Source organism: Empidonax traillii, unplaced genomic scaffold, assembly GCF_003031625.1.
Source record: "Empidonax traillii isolate 1590-97213 ecotype Southwest subspecies unplaced genomic scaffold, ASM303162v1 scaffold75:size1520028, whole genome shotgun sequence".
NCBI classification, from domain to species: domain Eukaryota; kingdom Metazoa; phylum Chordata; class Aves; order Passeriformes; family Tyrannidae; genus Empidonax; species Empidonax traillii.
Window position 1 is genome coordinate 556,834 of NW_020955268.1, and position 23,407 is coordinate 580,240.

Below are 23,407 nucleotides of genomic sequence, written 5' to 3' on the forward strand. Positions count from 1 at the left end.
TACATATCACTTCGATTATATTCAAATATTAATCCATTTACCTGACTGTTAATCCATTTACCTAACTGTAAACATCGTGTAATTAAATCCCACCACCAGATTACATCCTATCTCTAGTTGCAAATTTTCTTGTCTCCGGTTCTGCTTGACTTATTGTTTCTTTTTGGTCAGCACAGCCTTAATGTCTAACCAGTCCCAACTTAGCTCTGACAAGCCCTGACTTGTTTCTGGCAGGGGCCTTTTCAGGCCTATGCTCCAGACAAGCCTTGACCAAACTGCAACATTTCTGTACATACATAGCACTTTCACCTAAGTAGAATTATTATAGATATAGTTCTTTAGTAGTTTTTATTTTGCTAGTAATAAATATTCATATTATTTTCCCCAAATTGTGTCTCTTTTGTCTGCATAAACCTTCTCTCAACTAATAGTTATTGTGTGGGGAGTGGAAAGCAAATTGACCTCAAGAGCAAAACCACGACACTAAGTACCAAATTATTCTTGAATACAATGTAGGCTGTTTTCTTACCATCACAATTTGTTTGTTCCAGTTGAACAATTTTTAAACAAAAAGGTTTTAACCATAATGTTACATGATAGTTGAAAATTCAACTGCAAGCTTGCCTACTTACTTGCAAGAAAAAAATTTTAAAAATAAAACCCAAAAACCATCAAGTCGGTGTTCTACTACACCACTTAGTAGCTACTGACTTTCTACACTAGAAACCATCATTTCAGAGGCTCTCATAACTAGGACATAAAATTGTTTTATTACTTCTCAACCTCCTTTTACTAGCAGAGGCACACTGTTCTACTTTATCCTGATAAGAAAGTGGCATATTTCAAGAAAATATTATCAGAGCATACTACTTGTAATAATGGCCAGTCTCTTCGCGAACGAAGAACCGGGGAAGGTCTTTCCACCTTCCAGCCTGCGCATTGGATTTTTTAGGTGAGACACAGCGTGCGCGGAACTGAGCCCACCCTTTAATCCTGAGGTTCGTCTGCAGGGGCCAAGCACGCTTGGACGGTGGCAGCGAGGTCCTCAGGACGTAGATGGATTGCCTTCCAGGGCTAACGAGCTCCATCTGCCCGGGGAGGGGCCCCGACCGGGAATCGAACCCGGGTCTCTGCAGTGACAGTGCAGTGTCATTTCCCCTAGACCACCGGGGGCTCCATATTACTTGTAATCAAGGACCCAACCTCCAAATATCTTGTAATTTAGGTACGTTTGCACTTTTTACTGTACTTGTAGAAATAAAAGAAACATTCCACATGAACTACGCATTTTCCCATACAAACCAGCTACCTCCCAAACAATTACGCCTGGAATGTCACGTTGAAAACTAAAAGTAAATATGTTTATCTTAACTTCTACTTTGAGTCACCTTCCAAGCAATCTCTGCAGAATCACAATTTTCACAGCTAGAGAACATTTGTAAGCAGTTCACTGGCAAAAAGTAGATATTCAGAAAAAAATTTTAAACAGATAAAAAGTAGGGGAAAGCTTTTGACAATGAAAATACCTTGGGAAGTAAAAAAAAAAAAAAATCACAATATGTACTTACTAATTTGTTTTCTTGCATGTATATTCTTTGCAACTTCAGACAGCCTTTAGCTATAATGATCATTCCTTCATCTGAGATCTTGTAACATTGCCCAAAATGTATATCTTTCAATTCTCTGCATTTTGAACCCAGCTGCAATGAATGAAAATAAAGGAAAAAAAGAAACAACAACAGGATTTGACTGAACAGTCAGCAGTTAAGATTTCTTCTCCTTCTCTACCCCCATTAAAAATTATCTTTCTTTACAGACTTCTTAACTACTATATGCAAACAAGAAATATTTTAATTACATACATGACAAAATGAAGCTTCCAACTACAGTCCACAAAATGGAGCTAAGAACAGCACATAAGAACTACGGGTTTTATTGGGTATATATGTAAGCAGCTAACAATGCCTTTATGCTCAATCATTAATAGCATATTTGATTTACCCTAATTACTTTACAGTTTAAGCTAAATGCTCCTTTAACACTCAGAGAGAGCTGATGAAACCTGCCTGCATGCCTAACAAAGGAAGGTGTGTCACCTTCAGCCTTCATGATGTAAAAAGGAGTTACTTAAACCCAGGTTCAGAACAGCAACCAAGCTCAGGAAAACTCAGTCAGACAGAGATGAAGTATAGGATGTCAAACTACAGATGTAACAATAAAAGAGACCATTTAATCCTTAGGTATTAAAAAGAAAAAAAAAAAAAAGTATGTGAAGTCTCTACAGAACAGCATTTACTGGACCAAACTCTCCATAAAACAATTTTTAAAACAGAAGATTTTTTCTGATTTTAATTCAATCTTAAGGGGGTACATTCTTCCGGGTCCCTTTTTGTACTCGGTAAGAAGTTGAAATATACTAAATTTACACAGGAAATTTGTGGAATGGATGGTTACCTGCTTCAGGCCTTCATCAGTGAGTCTGTCTTGATTGCCCACATGCACTTTCTGAAGAAGAGGACACTGAGAGGCAACTGCAATAATAGAGGTGTCAGAAAGCTGTTTACACCTGTAGGCAGTATACCTTAGGAGCCCAGGACATTTAATTGCTAATATGCATACTCCTGTATCAGATACATTGCGACAATCAGAGATATTGATTTCAGTAATATTCTGACTTCTTGATGCTATTTTTTCCAACAGCTCATCAGTGACCTGCAAAGAAAAAAAAACAAATACTCAAACATAATCCTTAAATTTCACTAGGATAAAAGTGACTATTTGAAAGACACATTTCCATGAGTTACATGGGGAGAATGTAACTATACCTTTACAAATACCACCTATGGGTGAATATTTTACTGTAATTGATTTGTTTAGGGGATAGGTTTTTGATGCTTTTGATGAAACATGGACAACTGGGAGAAAGCCAATTTTGACAAAGACTATTTAGATTGTGGTTAGATGCGTTCATGATAAAGCTGACAGAAGAGGACAGAAGCAATATCTAAACAAGTACAAAAAATATGGGCAGCTCCAGGAATTTGTGTTGCCACAAAAAGAACCACAAACAGCGGCCCAACTTGCCAGAAGTTCTCAAGTGTCAGACTGCGCTCCAGAGTTAGGAGGGCAACCTGGACCTACTTCTCCTTTCAGTAATTGCAAATAGGCTATATGTGACGTCCACGTATTAGAAATATAAATTACTTGCTGGTAGAATTGCCTTATGGTTTAGGGCTTGATGTGCTTCAATGACCTCAGCTCCTGGGAGAGGTAAACAAAGCTTGGGGAGGTGATGTACTACTCGCAGTAGACACAGCAACAGCAGACACAGTACAGACCACAAGGACGTTTGGCAGAACTCCCAAGATAAGGAAGAAACTAACAAAGCCAACTCAGCTGAAATCACCTCCAACTGTGTAAAAGATAATTTTGGCAAGGAAAGATGGCAATCACCCCAGACCACTGATCCAAGAAACCCACCAACTCAAAAAGAGGAAGACTGGGCATGTGGACTAATTAGCATAAGAAGCGACTCATTTAAACAACAAAAAAATAGATTGTTAATCAATAAGAGAACCATGTAACTTGAAGCCAATGGACATTACTGCCTTTGTTTACTAAAATGTATAAATAATGAAAAGTTTTGACGATTCTAGTGTTGGCTTTGTGGATTTACCACCCAGCCCCCCTTTCTGTGCAGCACCACAAACAAATCAAGTATCTCGATTCTCTGTGGGGATCAGCCTCTTGTACCCCAGGTGAAAGAACCTGTTTTGGCACAACAGTTTGGGCTGGAACTTGAACCCACAATCCCCCTATGACTGGCTAGGAGCATTTGCTAGTGATAGCAGACCAGCTATCTGGCAGGGCAGAAGCCTTTCCAACAAGAAGGAAATATACCTAGATATGGGTTACAGAGTCAATTCAATCAGACAGAGCTGTTCATTTTACAAAGAATTTAACTGATTAGCTGTATAAGTTTTTGGGGGCAGAGAGGCTCTCTAGGAGGCACCCAGCTATTCCAGGAACTTATATCCCAGCTAGGAGGAGCCCACTGGATGCAGATGAATGCTTGACCCAGTATGCTAACATGTAGTGAATATTCAACCAGTTGATCAGTAATTGACTTTTGAGAATCCTTTGTGATTTCATATTTGATAATCTTTTCTGCCCTGTAGAAATCTCATTAGCCCTAATTCTGTTACTTGTAATAATGTTGTGTGGAAGGGCAGTGGTCAAAAACCATGAAACTTTTTCTTGTCCCCTTTTAGTATATTCGCAGGTATGCTTGATTAAAACACGGGGAGGACTGCTGAAGAATACATTTAGCACAGGTAGCTCTGTGTGCAGCTGCAGTGGAACTGCAGCCTGAGGCAAGAGGCCATGAACTGGTGCTGACCCTTTGCATAACAAAGGGCACCAGGGACCTCTGCACAGCCAGGTGAGGGACACTCAGGGACACAGCAGGAGCCAAGGACTCAGCAGGAAGGCCTCACACTTGCCCCCGTACAGACTGTGAGGGTTTAAACGCCCAGGGGTCCCTTTGTTCAGGGTCTCCCCTCAGAAACACCAGCTCAAGCCCTCATTCTGTTTTTGCACCATGATAAAATTACTTTAAGGATCCAGAGGTCTGAGACTCTGCTAGGGGAAATCTGGGGTTGAGTCTGTAAGGAAACCTGGTCTGACTGTGTGAGTGTAGGAGGAGTCAAGTGGGGCCTCCATCAGCTCCCTGGAGCCACCACTGCCAAGGGGTTTCAATCCCAGCTCAGGTGGTAACTTCCAGAATGGCTCCTTAATGGTTGGACAGGGAAGTTTCCTTAACAACGTTGTAGAAAAATGATTCTGTCGACCTCACACCTTTACACATTATAGTTAGTAAACATGACAATAATCTTAAAAGAAGACAATTCTACAAAGCTCGTAAGCAACATGAGATATCGTTATGGTCAAACTTTTAAGTCAGAGCAAACACACAAAAACTAAGCAGCTAAGACATAGTGCACAGAACTCCCTCACTTTAAAAGTTAAGTTTCAAAAAACTTGATGTGATGGAATTCTTCCTAACAAAACCACTTAGAACTACTTATTCACCACCTAGCACAGATGAGATTTAGCTTTAACCCTAAAGAGGGCAAGAGAGCAATAAGAATCCCTCTTGTTTTGTCTTATACAGTTGAGGAACAGTCTTCGCTATATTCAATCTGTTTTCCATTTGTAGCAGGTCTAATCTTTTTTCTTGTTATTTCATCAGGGAGCTGTTTTCTAGACAACAGCTGTGCTGCTTTGTCCTGGGTTGTAGTTAATTTTCTTCACAGTGGCTAGTGCAGTGCTGTTCTGGATTTATGCTGGTTTTGTTACTGCTGAGCAGGGCTTACACAGAGCCAAGGCATTTTCTGCATTCCATACTGCCACACCAGAGAGGAAGCTAGGGCAGCATGGGAGGCTGGGAGGAGACACAGCCAGGGAAGGTGATCCCAACTGACCAAAGCATATTCAAGACCATATGGTATCATGCTCAGTATATAAAGTGTGAGGAAGAAGAAGGAAGAGGGACACATTTGTAGTGATGGTGTTTGGCTTCCCAAATCACCATCACACGTGATAGAGCCCTGCTCTCCTGGAGATGGCTGAACATCTGCCAGCCCATGTGAAGCAGTGAATTAATTCCCTGGTTTGCTTTGCTTGTGTGTGTGGCCTTTACATTCCCTATTAAAATGTCTTTATCTCAACCCATGACTTTTCTAACTTTTACTTTTTGATTCACTCCCCAGTCTTGCTGCTGCAAAAGTGAGGGAGAGGTTGCTGGCTGGAGTTAAACCACCACAATGACAAATTTAAAAAGAAAAAAAAAAATCCAAGTGAAAACCACAAATACACAATGCCTGATCAAAGACACACACACAAAAACCCCCACAACAAAACAAAAACAACCAAAAAACCCCAAATCCCCAAACTCTCCCCACACTTCTCCGAGAAGAACATTTGTGCTTAATACTTGTTTCAGAACTCAATAAAAACCTGGCAATTTCTTAGAACAATGCCACAACTGATAAACTCTAGTAAAATTCTTTACTGAACATACCTAATAGACAAAACCATTAACAACCTTTGCAGCAGAAACGAGGCTACAGCTCAAGACACTGAAGAAGAAAAGACTTATGTGACACACAACACCTACAGAGCTAAAACACAGACCCGTGGTGTGAGGGTGCTTTGGAGTTCTTTGAGGAAAGAAATTAAAATCAGTCAATCTGCTACATAACTTTTCCACAGTGGTTCAGAAACATGTTAATTATTAACTCTAGAAGCAAGAGAATTTGCATTCTCTCTTATGAATTGGTGACCTGAAAATAATACTCCATGTGTATTGTATATTCCAACACAGATGAGTTCCTTCTTCAAATGGGACCCTTGAATTCCCATGGATTTTCATGAAACTCTAAAGACATTGTTAATAAACCCCTGCAAGTAACTAGTTAATAAGAAACCTCAAGAGGGTGATGCAGACCTGAGACAGGTAACTACAACCCATTTCAAACAGCACTTGTCCTTACACCGTTTAACAACAGATCTCAGTCAAAATCCACTATACTTAAATAATCTAATGTAAGGGTCCAGACACTTTCAGCATAGAGCAGAAAAATCCCTGAAAGCACAGATATCGTCATTTTTTTGTGTGTTTCTTTTGTTTGCTCTTGGTCCAAAGTACAAGTTCCGAGAACAAATTCTGAGTCATCAAAGCAATTTTTCCACAATGATTTTTTCATACCTGCTGACGACTACTGAGATCCAGTTGCTTCCAAAATTGAAAATCTAAACAGAGGTCGCGCCAATATTTACAGACTAATGACACTGAAAGGCAACGCTCATTCAGAGATAAGTTGGAAAATATCTGTAAAGAAAGAAAAAAAAAATATTTGTCAGATGTAATCGTATTTTGAAGACAGAAATATTTTATTACTAATTCATCTTGTAAAAACAGGAAAGTAGCAGCATGTACTGTAAAAAAAGATCTAGAATTTGCCCCCAACTTGATTAGTCAGAAACAATAACAAAAAAACTTATATCCCCCAAGAATGGATAATATTAGTAAGACACCTCAGCACAACTAATGTATCCTACTTAAGTCCTCATTTCTTAGACTAAGTTTCAAATATGCTTCTGAGATAGCATACCTAAAGAATGACAAATAAAAGTATTAGCTCAATGTTATTTTGTAAGCCATTTAAAAGGTGTTTTCATTCCCATTCTGAAATGGATAGAAAACATTTTCTTTTTTTTTTTTTACTGAACTGAAGAGTCAAAAACGTATTAAAACACCAGTCTCGTGGGAAGGGGGTATGGGATGGTAGCACAGATCAGCAAATCACAAATCAGTGTCATACAAGGGAACTTAAGCACACAATTAGCATTTTATACCCCAATGTTTTGAGAACTATAGCTGCCTGCAAAAGTTACAGCTTATTCTTTTTTTATGGTAGGCTGTAATATTTATTACATTCAGCCCTTCCACAGAAGTACTGTTGCTTATTAATAAACATAAAAGAAGGCCTACCAAGAGTTTCATATGACAGTACCGTGCTACCACAAATGAACTCACATCTACATGCCATCCTATAATGAGAAAAGGCAATGATGGCATTAAGATACACTAGAGCACAGATTGCAAAACATGCAAAAGTTCTCCTCTTCTGATGAGGACAATGAATACTAAATAAAAGCACTACTGCCCATCTCAGGTAATTTTCTCAAGAAAATCCGAAAGTACTAGAGAGGGTCCACAGGAAAGCACTGAAGTCTAGAAAACATGAAAACATTCAAAGAAACTACTAGCACGGTTTAGCAAAGGAAAAGGGACAGCAAAGGGGGTAAAAAAATAAAGAAAAGAGTAATGAAGCACTGAAACGTATTACATGGCAACTTACAAAACTTTCATCATTGGGTGGTATTTAGAACAGGCTTGACAACACAACTGTCAAGAATAACCACCATAAACCATCTTCTAGAACAAGGGCAACAGTTATCTCAGCAGTTTTAAACATGCATATCCCTACAAGACCTCTTGATGAAAGAGTTGTAGTAAGAGGGGAAGGAGTCAAATTCATGACATTCTGTAAATGCTTGCAAGATTTATCATTCCCATCTTCCAGCTATGAAAAACTCACAGTCTCTAATGCAAGACTCCTCAGTGTTGAAGGACTCTGTGTGAACCCTGTTTTCCTGGGGGCCTTTACCTGACCATCACCAGAGTCAATGGATGCTTCTCCTCAGGCAATCAGTTGAACAGGGGCAGACAGAAGTGCAAACCAAACAATTGGTGCCTGCTTCCTCTCTGCTGTTCTCTGTCTGTAATGGTGAATCCGTGGACAGAACGAGAACGTGGCTGTGATCAGCACCCAAAAAATACCATCTCCCTCAGTCAAAGAGAAAGAAAGCACTAAATAGCAAGTGGTAATTTGGCATCTGACACTCCTACTGCAAAAGTGTCATTCTAAATGTTAGAAAAGGTGACAGCATGACAATGCTCAGCAATTTTAAGTAAGAGCAGTAGGAAACTTGAATTCGTGCTATCAGCAGGGAACAGAAGACTGAATCTTTTACCAGTTACAAAACAGGAGAACAAGGCAACATGATCCAAGTTATGTCTAGACAGACATCTGACGGACTCAATACTAAGAAGGATATCAAGGTTGGCATCATAAAATTCTTCAACCAACCTTTACTCCAGTAGGAAATAAATATGCTTAGTTATGGAAATACCAGTTTTACTTTGAGAAACAAAAGCTTGCAGATCCAAAGAACACAGTAAACATAGAACAGGAAAGACTGTTGCTAATCCAGCTGCCATTGAGAAAAAGGAAACCCATAAATAAATTTTGTATTTTATTTTGTTTGTTTTGGGTTTGCATAGCAAGGTTGGGGGGGGGGGGGGGGGGGGGGGGGGGGGGGGGGGGGGGCCTACAGGGGTGGCTTCTGTGAGGAGCTGCAGGAAGTTTTCTCTTTGTCCAGAGCCAGTGTCAGGCAGCTCCAAGATGGATGCATCACTGGCTAAGGCTGAGCCCATCAGTGACGGTGGCAGCACCTCTGGGATTACGTATTTAAGAAGGGGGGAAAAAAACCATCAGGCAGAAGCAAATCATAAACAGAGAAGAGAGGAGTGACAATCTGTGATGAGGAAGGAACAGTAGAAACAATGTATGATGAACTAACTGTAATCTCTACTCTGCTCCCCCTGAACCTCCAGGGGAAGGAAGCAAAGAATTGTGAAAAAATTAGGCCCAGGAAGAAGGGAGGAGTAGGGGAAAGGTTTTAGTTTTACTTCTTTTTATCCTACTCTGATCTGATTAAAATAAATTCAGTTGATTTCCTCAAGTCAAGCCTAGCTTGCCTGTTACAGAAATAGGTGAGTGATCTCCCCTGTCCTTATCTCAACTCATTGGCCCTATTTTCTCTCACCAGTCCACCTAAGGAGGAGAGTAACAGAGCAGCTTTAGTGGGCAACTGGTGTCCAGGCAGGATCAACCCACCACACTGCCACCCCACCAAAAGCTGAAAGCCCTCATAAATCACAGACCTGCTGCTACCGTATTGCTCCTGCTGTTTCAAGCAGTAGTAATGAAGGAAAAAAAAAGAAACGAGTTTGACTCAGTAACTGACATAAACCGTACATCTGCACAGACAATATCCTGAAAAAAATGTCTAAAAGCATGTTTTAGTCCATGCTGTATTGAATTCTAGCTGCAGAGACAATTAAGGAGTGTAGAGGTGCTGCAAATTGACTTAGAAAACAATCATCAGAGTGAAGCCACCAGGAGGAGAAGCAATGACAAGTCATTTCAGGAGCTTCAGCGCAAAAAGGAGTAGCCACGTAAGTTACACAACCAGTATGTGTTCAAAGACAAGGTCTTGTCTGCACTAGCTGTAAAAGTTCCAGCTAAAAAACGATGCTGAATAATGTCAGGTAAAACATCAACTTCTCTTCAGTGCGCAATTATTAAAAAAAAAGATGTATTGAATTACATTAAATGGAATTTAGCAGCAAAGACTATACATATTCCAGGTAGTGACACATCGTTCTTACATTAAGGGATTAGCTTAGCTACTAGTTAAAATAGTACATTAATGCATAAAACATGTCAACTCACCTTGATGACTTTCACCATCCTTTAATTGTTTCATTATCTAGATATATACTGATACTGTGACAGCTTATTTGTCCTGACTTAAATTTTCTGATTCCCAAGGATATATAAATACAGTTGAAAGCTAAAACCATTCTTACTCCAAGCCTGTTCATCTAATTCCTGCTGATGACAGATAACTTTTTGAGGGCAATGGTTCTACTAATTAGCATATTTAATTGCTGAAAATTGCAATCAACCGTACACACTTTCATAACCATTCTTCCTTTTGTTGTCCTGCAACGCTGCCTAATCCTCCTTCCAAGCACCAGAATATCCTTCAGGACTGTCAAGGGAGAAAAAAAGTTTAACAAGACTTTCTAGAATCATTTCACTCTTTTTTTTTTTTTTTTTTACCCTTTTGGCAAAAGGCAAGGGTAGAGGAAGCAGAGTTCTGCAAAAGATGCAAACTCTTGTTTCTCACTCTCAGTCTCTTCTAGCTCAAATTCCAAAAGATGTCAGTGCCTCCTGCTTCACCCTTTCACATGATAGTTAAGATTAGTGGGTTTCTCTTCCCCTTCAGTGGATGCAAGAGACTTTCTGGGACTTTCTGTTCCCCACTAATCATACCTTATCATACCTTCCAGATCTAATATATTCTTAAACATCAAGCTCTTGCTTTGAAATAAGCTTTCACACAGACTCATTGAAGACCATTAATGCCTTCCTTGCCTCAGTCTCTAACAGCAAGACCAGTTGCTCTCCAAGTATTAACCTGCTGAGTTGGAAGACAGGGAGCAGAATGAAGCCCCCCACAATCCAAGCAGAAATGATCAGTGACCTGCTACACCACTTAGACACACACAGGCCTAGGGGGCCAAATGGGATCCCTGGGCCCTGAGGGAGCTGGTGGAAGTGCTTACCAGGTCACTTTCAATTACTTATGAGCAGTCTTGGCTAACCAGGGAGTTTCCAATCGACTGGATGTTGGCAAATGTGACACATGTATGGGATGCATGTGGCATGTACAAGACAACCAGGGGATCAGACTCAGTGTATCAGATTGTTGATATTTTTTGGTCTGTGTTTGGCCCAGCCACCTGCAAAAGTTTTGTTCTTTGTCTGCCAACTTCACTGATAAACTGGATCTTTGTCCTTAGAGAGAGAGTTTCTTGTATAAACTGTTTTAATTGGTGTTCTGTGACTGGCTGGTTGTCTGTAGAGGGCATTTGAAGGCAAAACAGAAGAGGAAAGGATGAAGTAAGCCCTCAGACCCAAACAGATCAGACCCCTCAAGTGAAACAGTGCAAATGCAAGGGGAATCCCAAAGTTCTCATGCACATGCTGAAGGGGTACACTCACACAACGGGGCGAGGGACCGAAGGCCTCTGGCTGGGTGGTGCTGCCACACTGGCCCAGGGAGACGTCACCGGCTAATCGGATAAAAAATGCAGGTGGTTCGTGCTTAGGGCTCTCAAGCTTACAGGAAGGACAACATTGTCTTTTGGGGGGATGCCCGCTATCTTTGCGAGCCTGTTGACCCTCCGAGGATACAGCCTCTGCTATGGGGAATTCTGGTTATCCTGGGGTCGGTAAGACAACCTCGAGAACACACCTGCGTGAGTGGGGCTTTCACTGTGGGCTTAGTTCACTCCTCTCCTTTCCTGTCTCTCGGGTTCCCGTTTACTTGGCCACTTTCTGTAATAAATATTGGGTTTATTGTTGAGCTCTCAGCAGTGTCTTGGATTTCAATCTTGGCATCCTTTCAAACTCACCCCGTTACACCCAGCCAGCACTGGTTCATGAAATGCCTGTCTTGCTTGACCAACCTGATCTCCTCCTATGACAATGTGACCTACTTATTGGATGAGTGAAAGGTTGTGGATGTTGTCCACCTAGAATTCAGTAGAGCCTTTGACAGTATTTCCCACAGCATTCTCCTGGGGAAACTGGCAGCTCATGGCTTGGACAGGTGCACTGTTTGCTGGGTTAAAAACTGTCTGCACATCCAGGCCCAGGGACTCGTGGTGAATGGACTACATCCAATTGGCCACCAACAACAGTGTGGGAACAGAACTAGGGCAGCAATCACCCTCCTATGCTGTGCAGCGGTGAAGCCAAACCTTGGACCTGTGTTCAGTTCTGCGCTCCTCAATACAGCAAAGACATTGAGGTGCTGGAGCGAATCCAGAGAAGGGCAACAGAGATGGTGAAGGGTCTGGAGCACAAGTCCTGTGAGGAGAGGCTGAGGGAGCTGGGGTTGTTCAGCCTGGAAAAAGCAGGCTCAGAGGTGACCTTATCAGTCTCTACAACTACCTGAAAGGAGGTTGTAGCCAGGTGGGGGTTGGTCTCTTCTCCCAGGGAACAACAAAGAACAAGAGGAAATACCCTCAAGTTGAGGCAAAGTACAGACACTATAGTTTAGACACCAGGAAAAATTTTCTCACTGGAAGGGTTGCCAAGCACTTGAACAGATTGCCCAGGGAAGTGGTGGAGTCATCATCCCTGAAGGTAATTAAAATGTATGTAGAAATGGCACTTAGAGACATAGATAAAGTGGTGGAGCTGGAAGTACTGGGCTAATGGTTGGACTCTACCATATTAGAGGCCTTTTCCAACCTAAATGATTCTGTATCAAAAAGAAAACGCAACAATGCAACACTCAGGACAGCAAAAGCCAACTAAGAGGTATAGTTAGTTGTCAGTCAAATCACATGCTGAACTCTGAATTGAGTTCAGCATCCCTTACAGGAAAAAAGCCATGTAAACAAGTTGTTTAACCTTTAAACAACAAAATGCAACTAATTTAACAATTCAACCTAAGTCAATCCACCATTCTAAATCAGGTGATGGTTCATTAGATTTTAATTCAGCTAAACTAAGTCCTTGCACAGCACAATTCAGATCAACAAAGAAGAGTGCCTGACAAAGTTCTGGGGTTTTTCTGAACTTCCTAAAATAATTTTTTTGTGACACAGGGGATGGGAAAGGAAAAAAGAAGATGCTGATTAATATTATTGAAGAGTCTAACCAGAAAACCTAGAAATAAAAGTTATTCTGTGTAATTGTCTTGCTTACTCCTGAGTCCCTAACATGATGGGCTTTAGACATTAGACCCTTAACACGTCCACACTGTTTCTTCACAAAATGTATGCTAGATATTTAAAGTCGTATATTCAAAAAAAGACTACTTTGAACTTTTGTGCTAAATGTTAGCATTTCAGCAGGAAGAGAAGAAAAGAAGAAAAATCCCTCACAAACTAAAAAAAAAAAACCCACAGACCACAAAAATTCCCAAACAAACAAAAAAACCCCCAAAACTAAAAAATTATCCACAAAGCATCCTATAAATACATTTTTAAAAAATATTAAAGATCAGTTTTAAATATCACAAATCCACATATTAAATTTATTTCTTTTGCCTTTAAATATTTGGTAACTTTGGCCTTAAATCAAGTTCCTCAAAGTCAATCAAATGAAGAAGATAACTGCATTTTTATCAACAGAAATAATGAAAAGTCCATCAGACTCATGAAACTTACAATGAAAAGAAGTTCAGTACTAGAAAATTGTGCATGTGTTTATACATCCTCAGCATCAAGTTTTCTAAAAATCAGTTCACATCACACAAATCAAATATGAAGTAAACATAAGCATAATTCAAGAAACAATTTGAACTTATGAAAAGGCAATCCTTATAAAAAAACCCTCCCTTAAAAACCACAATCAAGAAGTTTTTGCCTCAGGAAAAGAGTCAAGAAAATTCAGCTGATTGCTAATATCATTCCTTAAAGATACTGCTAACCCTAAGGACAAGGTACAGCTTCGTGAACATGAACAAAATATAGGGCCCATGGCAGAACAGACTGTAAAAGATGAGCCTATGTATCCCCTATTTTTCTCCATCATTTTCATGTGAAAGATCTTTCAATCCAACTAGAAGAGTAAAGATTTCTGTGAATGAAGCTTTCATTTATCAATAAACAACTTTTGTATACAGGAAAAGGTATCAACAACATTGTTTTCATTACATTGCATGGGGTAGATTTGTCTGAACCCATTAACAATAAAAGAACATTAAAATGTGCACTCAAACATTTCATATGGTGCCTAATGAACTTGAGACATTCATTATTGGAAAACTGCTCATTTATTCCATCAACTGAGTGCAATTTTTTTTCAGTAAATAACTGAAACTTCAAAATTATCAAAAATATTTCTAAAGTACCATCTTATCAAGGGAACATGTTTAGCACAAGACATTTTACCACGAACTGTTAAACACAGTATTTGCTAACTGCAGGTCTAGAGCAGCTAGGCTATCACTGGGTTTATGCTTACTGAAGAAAGCTTCATTCTATTTCAAAAAATTAAAGAATCATACATAACTGGAGAGGAAGAAAGAACAGACAAATATTTGCTTAGTTTTTAAGACATTTCCTCACTTTAGCACATAACTACAACAGAACAAGGGAATCATGAATGATTTTGAGCACATAAAAGAGATGTGAGCACTGCATGCACATACCTCCCAAAGTAGCCTCAGTACATCCACGAAGTGTGGTAAGTTAAAAATGGTCTTGCGATTAACAAAAATGTGTCAGCCAGGAAAAGCCATGGTGTGATTTCACATCATAGCCTGGATTCTTCTGGCAAGCTGCCAGCACTAGGAACAGTTTACCAGTTCCCTAATCTTAGCTACCTGAATTTTTGCACTGGATTTAGTGACTGTGCTCAGATGAAGTCTTTTCAGGCAGCTCATCCTGAGGAAAAGTTTTGCAATGTTAGATCGGTGTCAGATTAGCCATCTGAACTAACTCCCTCTGCAACTGCTTGATCACTCTGCAGAGCACAAGACCACCAGCAGGAAAGTGCAGCCAGAGGTTACAAAAGGGAGACAGACAATGCCCTTACCAGCCACTTACTAAGAAACAGACTGCCTTAGCTGCGAGGCAAAATACCACTTTAGTTTCTGTCTATAAGAAATGACAGAGGATGCTAACACCATACCTTTCCTCCTAATGGAAAGAATGGGTTCTGACGAATAAGAAAATATCTTTACTTGAAGGGCCTGACAGTGCTTTTACTCCCAACTATCTAACCGTCCTCACTAAAAGACATCAGTGCTGCTTCTGAATCACCCTACCAGTTTAAAAGCATATCAAAATCTGGGAAAGATCAAACACAGGTCAACCAACCTGAATAAAAGCAACAAATAAATTAATAGGGAATGAAAGCGGCAGTTAAATTTAATCTACTTTACATTCTAACACTGCACAACTTGTAATCGACTTGCTTTCTCCATGCAATAATACATAGTTTTGGGGATGCAGAGCAAGTCAAGCCAACACCTAAACAACATCAGGAAAAGTTTCACTGTCCATGAGTGTCAAGGTATCTATCCTGCCATTAGGAAAAACAGAAATTTCATTCCAAGACATCCGTCTCCCCCATCACATAGCTCACCCTGTAATGTTAATACCTACATGCTTACACAAAAGCCACCTTTTCACACACACCTCTAGAAAGCAAAATAATTGCTAATAATACTGTAAGAAATCATAATAACATTATTAGGACATCTTTGAGAACTTTATCACTGAAATAATGTCCACATACTATCTTCTCTTTAGTTACCAATCTACTGGCACACCTATCCTTCACAATTGTGCCCCTCAACTGCATTCCAGAAGCTCAGCAACAGCACAGTGAAACTAAGACTGGGTCATTTTCCTGACACAGTCACAGCTGGACACTAAGCTTCACAGGAAAACAATGAACAAAAAGCCAAAAAGAAAGCAAAACAAAACCACAACGAGCGATATTGCTGTGTTAAGTACTGCAAGAAGAAAAAAAGAGTTCAACTGAATACTGAAATAAAAGAACATTTACCTCCTTGCATTAGCCACAAAGGTACAGAACCCTTGCCATTTTTCCTAGTGCTATAGCTAAAAGTGTGGGAGCCCCCGGTGGTCCAGGGGAAAAGGCACTGCACTGTCACTGCAGAGACCCGGGTTCGATTCCCGGTCGGGGCCCCTCCCCGGGCAGATGGAGCTCGTTAGCCCTGGAAGGCAATCCATCTACGTCCTGAGGACCTCGCTGCCACCGTCCAAGCGTGCTTGGCCCCTGCAGACGAACCTCAGGATTAAAGGGTGGGCTCAGTTCCGCGCACACTGTGTCTCACCTAAAAAATCCAATGCGCAGGCTGGAAGGTGGAAAGACCTTCCCCGGTTCTTCGTTCGCGAAGAGACTGGCCATTACATAGCTAAAAGTAACACTTGACATGAACTCTAGACAGGATAAACTGATGGGAACACCAGCTTAAGTAGCAAAGAAAGCTGGTATTACAACACTGACTCCATGAACTTGAGGATCAGGTGTAATCCAAATGATGTATTTTGGTGCCTCCTGACTAGACCTGACAAAAAAAAATTGGAAAAAAAAAAAGAAGAAAAAAAAATTTCAGTGTAACTAACTAATATGTATACTTAGTCTTTTCAGGTATAATTTTACCAAAAATAAATGCCAGCATTCAAAAGTCAGAAGATAAAACCAAAGGTCTAGCTCTGGATAGCTTTGGATAAAACCAAACCCACTTGATATCATTCAGATAATGTTAAAAGCAGTGTTAGTAGTACAGTGACAGCAGCAATGCATTTTGTATCAACGTTATCACAAGTAAACAAGTTATCACAATGTGTTAAGTTACTACAACAGGGGAAGGAAGAATGAGAAAAATAAGTAGAAAACAATCAATAAAGATGTAAGAAAATGACTCAGTAGTGCCTCAAACAACAGTAATAATGTATTTACAAGAACCCTACATTACATAACATACACACACACATATTCATCTTCCCTTCATAGTGTCTTAGCCCTAAGTCAAAACTGGCAGGGTCTCTATAACAGGCAGAGCAGCATGTGTTCATGCTTTATAAAAGTAAGAGCAGCAAGCTGAGAAAGAAGACATCAAAAAGAAGACATCATCTATTCTAGACCCTTCTCGCTCTGCATCAAGTTCAGGCACACCGCAAACATCCCTGATGAGGACACTTCACTTGATGTTAAAGCAAGAATTAATAAACAAAAATCCCAACTCCTCACATAACCAAAAAGATGGGAAATCACCCTTGCCAAGAGTTAACTGTGTTGTTTTCTAAGTATCTCACTGAAATTAAGCTTATTTATTCCTTTTATTTGACAAGGGACAGGAACATGCTTGAACTTTTTTCTCTCAATGGAAAACTACATCTTAGTCTTCTTTCTGAATAAGTGTCATTCAGTTTGACCAGAATCTTCCCACTACCGTAACACGGCCATGTTTTCATGACCTCTGAGTCTTCGCTGATGCCTCTTTCATTTGTCTGTGGGTTTCTAAGCAGAGCCCAGTACCCACAGCCTAATGCAGTACTCTTGCACAGGCTTTAAAAGCACCAAGCACAGCACAGAATTTCCTGTTACTTGCACAATTCCTGGTAATACAGCTCAAAAAGAAATCTGAAGTGTTTGAATTGACATTCTCTTGTAAGTTCACAACTCAATTTGCAGACCATTTTTGCCGTGGTTTTGCCCATCAGCCCATCCTTGGGGCTGAGGATGGTTTTGTCCAGGTAATTTCCGGACAAAAAGGCCAATCAGAAGTCCAGGAACGCCTTTGCTAATTACATCTTCAAGAAAACGGAAGAGAAGGTTGTTGGCGCAGTTGGAATTAGAAGCAGCAGCCATGTAGGGGAAAGGAGTAACGGGCCCGAACAGGGCCGGACTCCCTCCTCCCCCGGCTTGGGCCGGGGTGGGGGGAGCAGGTGCAGCACTGAAGTCCTCCCTTCTCTCTTGTAAGAGAGTGAAGAAAAAAAAGTTACTAACTGCTTGGACAGAAACCGTTGTGGAAGAATTCCAGCCGAAAGATAACGGAGCTTCCAAGGTCGAAGCTGGCAGCTGAAACTGCAGCAAGAAAAGTAAAGTGCGAAAGGGGGGGCTTGTTTCCCCCTGCCTTTTCGCTCTCTCCCCTCAGCAGGGAAAAGACTGAAAAGTAATCCCTGCTACTTGTAAAAGCTTGTTGGAGTAAGGAGACCCCCCCATGCAGCTGATAGAAGAGTCTGTGGATGTACCAAAGAGAACTGAGACTTCATGAAAAGGACTGAAGTGAGGCAGAGTCCTGGTGGAGATTTGTAACCCTGAGGGAAACCTGTGCTGAAGCAGTGATGACGCAGGTGAGATATTGAGATCCGTGCGTGTGTGGATCTATACCGCTGTTGAAGATTTTGTGACCCTGAGAAATCTCATGCTGGAGCGAGACGGCCCATGTGAGATGCTGGAATCCGTGCGTGTGTGGATTCGTGCTAGACCCATGCCGAGAAGTCTATCAAAAACTGTTCTCCCATGGGGAGGGACATCCATAGGGAAACAGGGGTGAACTCTTAAACCATTATCCCCTGTAACCCTGTGGAAGAAGATCCATAGTAAGCAAGTGTCCCCTTGCAAGCCTATGGAAGGAAGACCCTTCGGGACCTGAGTAACCTCCAGCCTTCAGTCTTAGCCCAGGAGGGGGGTAAGCCCAGCCCTGGAAGCCAAGACAGAGTGAGAGGGAGAAAGAAGGAGTTCCAACTGCAATAAAAGTGCTACTGCTGCTGAAGATCTGTTACTAGAGGGAGAGAGCTAGAACTCTGAAAATACAGAATGAGACTACTTCTTCTCCTTGGACTGGTATAAAAAGGGAAGAAGTATTTCTGTATATATATATATAACACTTCAACTTGAGTAGAAATTGTTATAGATATAGTTCTTTAGTTTTTAATTTATTAGTAGTTTTTATTTTACTAGTAATAAATGTTTATAATATTTTTCCCCAAATCCTGTCTCTCTTTTGTCTGCAAATACTTTCTCTCAACTAGTAGTAATTGTGTGGGGAGTGGAAAGCAAAACTGACCAAAAGCAAAACCACGACATTTTTATACCAGTTAACTGCTTTGATTAAACAGCAGCACAGCAAAAAGGTAACAGGTACAACAGGACAATTACTTTCTTTTTCTATTTAATTTCTGTTTTCCAGAAATAAGTAACAATGAGACCACAACAGGCACAGATTTGTGACAGACTTCAAAAATTAGTGATTTGTAGTGCAAGATTTTGTCAACTTCTGCACTGCTGAAAGAGCTCCTTTTTTTATTCATACAGCTAGATTACAATCAAGTTGCTAGATCTATAATTTCTTAATTCCCCTCAAGTTTTTAAGAGAATTATTTAAATTACCCTTTAATCAAAGGTAATCACCCTCTTCTACAAAGATTAAAGATGAAATTTTGCCCACTGTATAAAACTTTTTTCCTCATACATATTTCAGCAGCCAAAATCCACAGGCTTGTTTGATTTGTGGAACTGCAATTCTTTTATCGCTTCATATTGATCAAGATACTTCTTCGCCAGTCAGGGAAATAGGATCAACTGGCACATTGCACTATGAACTTCCCAATTCATTAAGGCCCATCTGATGATCTGCAGGCAATGTTCAGTCTGACAAAAACCTTTCTACCCAGCCTGTAATCTTAGAGGAGCCTTAACTACTGCTTAACAGCAAAACAGCACCTAAGCAGACAAAGCGGACAGCTACTCCTTAAGAGTTCCTGCAGTGCTTCTTTGGGCTTATCTCAAGGCCACATATACTGACACTTGTGACAGCCACTCCTGTGCTAGCACCACTGCATCAGGTGGTGACAGATATGGGAATCAAGGGAAGGAAACAAAAAAACCCAACAGGATGTGCCTCCTGAGACTTCTGAGGGTGGACTCTCTTGTTCTTGTTTTGTGTCTCCACTACCTACTGTGAAAAGTTTAGTAAAGATTTTGGGTATATTTGTCTCCCATGCTCTCATAACAAATGACACCTCTGGAGAAAGAATATCCTAAATCTAATCCTATCTGTATCAAAATCCATCATATGTAGGCCTTTTGGGTACCTGCATAATCCACTTAACAAGATGCCTGGTTAGAAATCTTAAGTTAAAAGTTCCATAGCAGAATAGTATGTTATGGAAGTGGCCAAAAAAAGCTGAACACTGGAATAGTTAAGAAGCAGATTTATACAGAGAGATATAGATAGACACCTCAAAAAAACAAAGCAACCAACCTAATCCATAACTATAGTTAAGGATTGAAGGGCAAAGGTGGTGGGGGGGGAGGGGGATGGTGACAAAAAATACACAAACAAAACAAACAGGTGAGGAGAGTGATCCCAGATGCTGGAATTAACAGCCGGCCTTTTCAAAAACATTGTAGAAGGAGCTGTAATACAGGGCAACTAAACAGACAAAGTCACTGGGGGAGGTAGATGTCTGTCCTGATTTCAGCTGAGATAGAGTTTTTCTTTGTACCTGGTACAATGCTTTGTAGCTGGTACAGAGCAAATGTTTGGGCAGCACCTGGTCCTCTCAGTGTTATTTCTTCCTCTCTTTCCTTTTCCTTCAATATACTAAAATTGTTAATGGTAATACTACATTTTATTTTGTTTCAGTTATTTACCTCTTCTTATCTCAACCCACAAGGTATACTTCCATACCCCCCCAATTCTCCTCCGCACCAATAAGAAAGGAGATGGAGTGGTGTGTGGCTGTGGTGAGTGGCTGCCTGGTATTCAGCTGTCAGCTGGGATCAAAAAACACTTGGTTTGTAAAAAAATAAATTAATTAACCAAATTTTGAAAGTACAGATAAAACAGAAAAGAGTTGAAATAACATTTAAAATAGTGCATAGGTGAGATGGACGTGCATCTTTCACTATTAAAAGCACTGGTTTATGGCAGAGTTATAGACCACTCGTTTTGAAAAAATGAATCTGACTACTAAAGTAACCACAGAGAAGTAGTCGTATCATTGATCAAATAGTGTTTAAGCCACACTAAACAAGTCAGTCCTGTTTCAAAGCCTAAAACAATTGAATATCAAAGAAAAAATTATCTTCCAAGAACATTGGCAAACAGGTGGATTCTTTTTTAAAAGAACTACAAGACAAACCTTCAATTCTGCAATAACAGAAGAAATTAATTCAGAGAAGATAGCTCATAAGTCTTAAGTATTTAAGTATTTACCTAAAATTAACTTGCATAGTGCATCTACAAAACATGACATACCCTTAGCAACAGTCATGTGCACTTATAAAAAAAAAATCTAAAATCAAACAACACAACAAAAAAACCCTCAAACCAACCAAACCTTGCACAGCATTAGTTTCATGTGCAAGACAAACAGATAAGCACAGTGCTATTGTTTGACAACAAAAGAGTTAAGGAAGTACTTTCTACATTGGATGTACAACTAACAAAATACAAAGAACAGTAAGAGTCATCTGTTTGACACTCTTGCATTATCACGCCTTACTTTAAATTTAGCCATCTGACCCCGGAGTAAACTCCTGTAATCCTGAAACCTTATTTCCTGTAATCCTGAAACGTTATTCCCCAAAATTTAAAGACACACTCGCATCAAACTATGGAAGACATCAAGGGCTTCAGTTCCAGCTTGACTTGTCTTTTTAGCTAACGTTTAGCTGCAGGCAGTCATCGTACTGATCAACAGAAGAGCTTAAAAACGGCAAGTCGTTCTTGAAAGAGTCCAAAACTAAAGCAACCTAAAGACAGCAAAAGGGACAGGAAAGAAGGGACAGGAAAGAATGCCATTATCTGAATATACAGCCTAAGATGTTATGGAAGCATGTAATTCAAGAGAGCTACAAAGACTCAGACTGACTGTGAACCCAGTAAAGCCAAAACTGATTCAAAACATACAGTACTAAAAACTTTTTCCCAATCAATACTGCAAACTTGTCTATGTAGCTCCGACCCACAGAGAAGCATCAAACACAGTGCCAGACCCCCTTGCAAGAGTCCTCTACCCATGACTAAAAGGCAACCCGTGAAGGGCATTACAAAGTTAATAGGTACGGTCAAAATATCTACGGGACAACTTCTGGAGCAGATTTATGTGTCTGCACCTCCAGGTAAGGGCTCCCGACGCCGTTTACAAGGACAAACAAATGGGGCGGGGGGAACTAGACACAAAACCGAAAAACAGGCAGACAACCCTATCCACCCCCCAAAACTGGTCGCCAAGACCCCCCCGGACAGGGCCTGCGGCTTCACCTCTACCCTGAGCCCGTTAGGGACACACAGGCAAAGGGGCACCCCCTCCCAAACCCGCAGGGAGGGGCTTGGCCCGTCCTCCCTCCCGCCCCGACCCACCTTAAGGAGGATGGAGGGCGGCAGCTGGTTGATGTCCGGGGCGGGCGGCGGCAGCGGCTCCTGGCAGCTGTCGCCGGGGTGCTCCAGAGGCTCCTCGCAGCCTGCCTCGCCACCTCTCTCCTTCTCCTCCGCCGTGCCCTGATCCTTGTCCTCCAGGGGCGCGGGGGGCGGCGGCGAGGCGGGCTGTCCCCCGCCGCCCTGCCCAGCGCTGCCCCCGCCGCTCTCCCCTGCGGCGCCGGGCAGGGCGAGCAGCTGCGGCTCCGCCGGGCACTGGCAGGCGCCGGGCTCGGGCTCGGGCTCGGCGGCGGCGCAGCGCGGCTGTTTGCAGGGCGGGCAGGCGGACAGCCCGGCCCCCTTGCGCTTGCACACCATCTCGGCGGACGCCTCGCCGGGTGGCCCCAGGAGGCCCCGCACGGGAGAGGGCAACAGGCCGGAGAGGAAGAGGCGCTGGCAGCGGCCCGGCGGGTCCCAGGCGGCGGGCGCCAGGCGGAGAAGGCGGCGGGCGACGCGCTGCTCTGCGGCGGTCAGAGACACGTAGGGCGGCGGCGGCGGCAGCAGCGGGTCCCCGGCGGGCAGCGGCTGCTCCGGGGCGGGCGGGCTGGTGCCGTGCACGATGAAGCAGAGCATGCAGGGCCCGCGCAGGAAGCAGCTCCGGCTGCGCGGCGGCACCTTCCCCCGCGGGCGGCGGCGGTCCCGGCTCAGGCTCCTTGCCTCCTTCGAGAGCAGGTGGCCCATATAGGAGGGCAGGCGGCGGCGGCGGAAGGGCGGGTGTCACCTGCGGGAGGCGGCGCCGAGCGCTGACATGCTGCCGGCGGGCCGGGGCAGGAGGCGGCGACGGCGGGGCTGGTTCCGGGACGCCGGCAGGGAGGGAGGAAGGGAGGAGGGAAAAGCTTCCGCTGCCGCGCCCTGACCTCCGCCGGCGAGGCGTGGGCGGTGCTCCTCGGGACGGTGGCGGCCGGGATAGAGCCACAGGAGGATTTCGCCTTGAGGGGGGTGCGGGCGGGGACCCACCGTGTGCCTCTGTGAGGGTACGGGCGTCGTTTAAATGCACTTGTTG

The 23,407-nt window shown here is 42.1% G+C and overlaps 1 protein-coding gene across 2 annotated transcripts in view; it reads right to left on the reverse strand.

The window, feature by feature from the left end:
* FBXL17 (F-box and leucine rich repeat protein 17) overlaps positions 1–23,172 on the reverse strand; it is a 279,442-nt gene extending 256,270 nt beyond the window's left edge. The window contains exons 1-4 of one of the 2 annotated variants that reach the window (XM_027880835.1): positions 22,351–23,169; positions 6,770–6,892; positions 2,455–2,712; positions 1,569–1,700 (exon numbers count right to left, since the gene is read on the reverse strand). In XM_027880835.1, coding sequence (XP_027736636.1) covers positions 1,569–1,700; positions 2,455–2,712; positions 6,770–6,892; positions 22,351–23,085 — 1,248 coding nt within the window. In that variant the 5' untranslated portion in view covers positions 23,086–23,169. Of the gene's footprint in view, positions 1–1,568; positions 1,701–2,454; positions 2,713–6,769; positions 6,893–22,350 lie in introns of both variants that reach the window. The other variant, XM_027880836.1, reaches the window with a different exon arrangement.
* Positions 23,173–23,407: the final 235 nt, after the last annotated feature.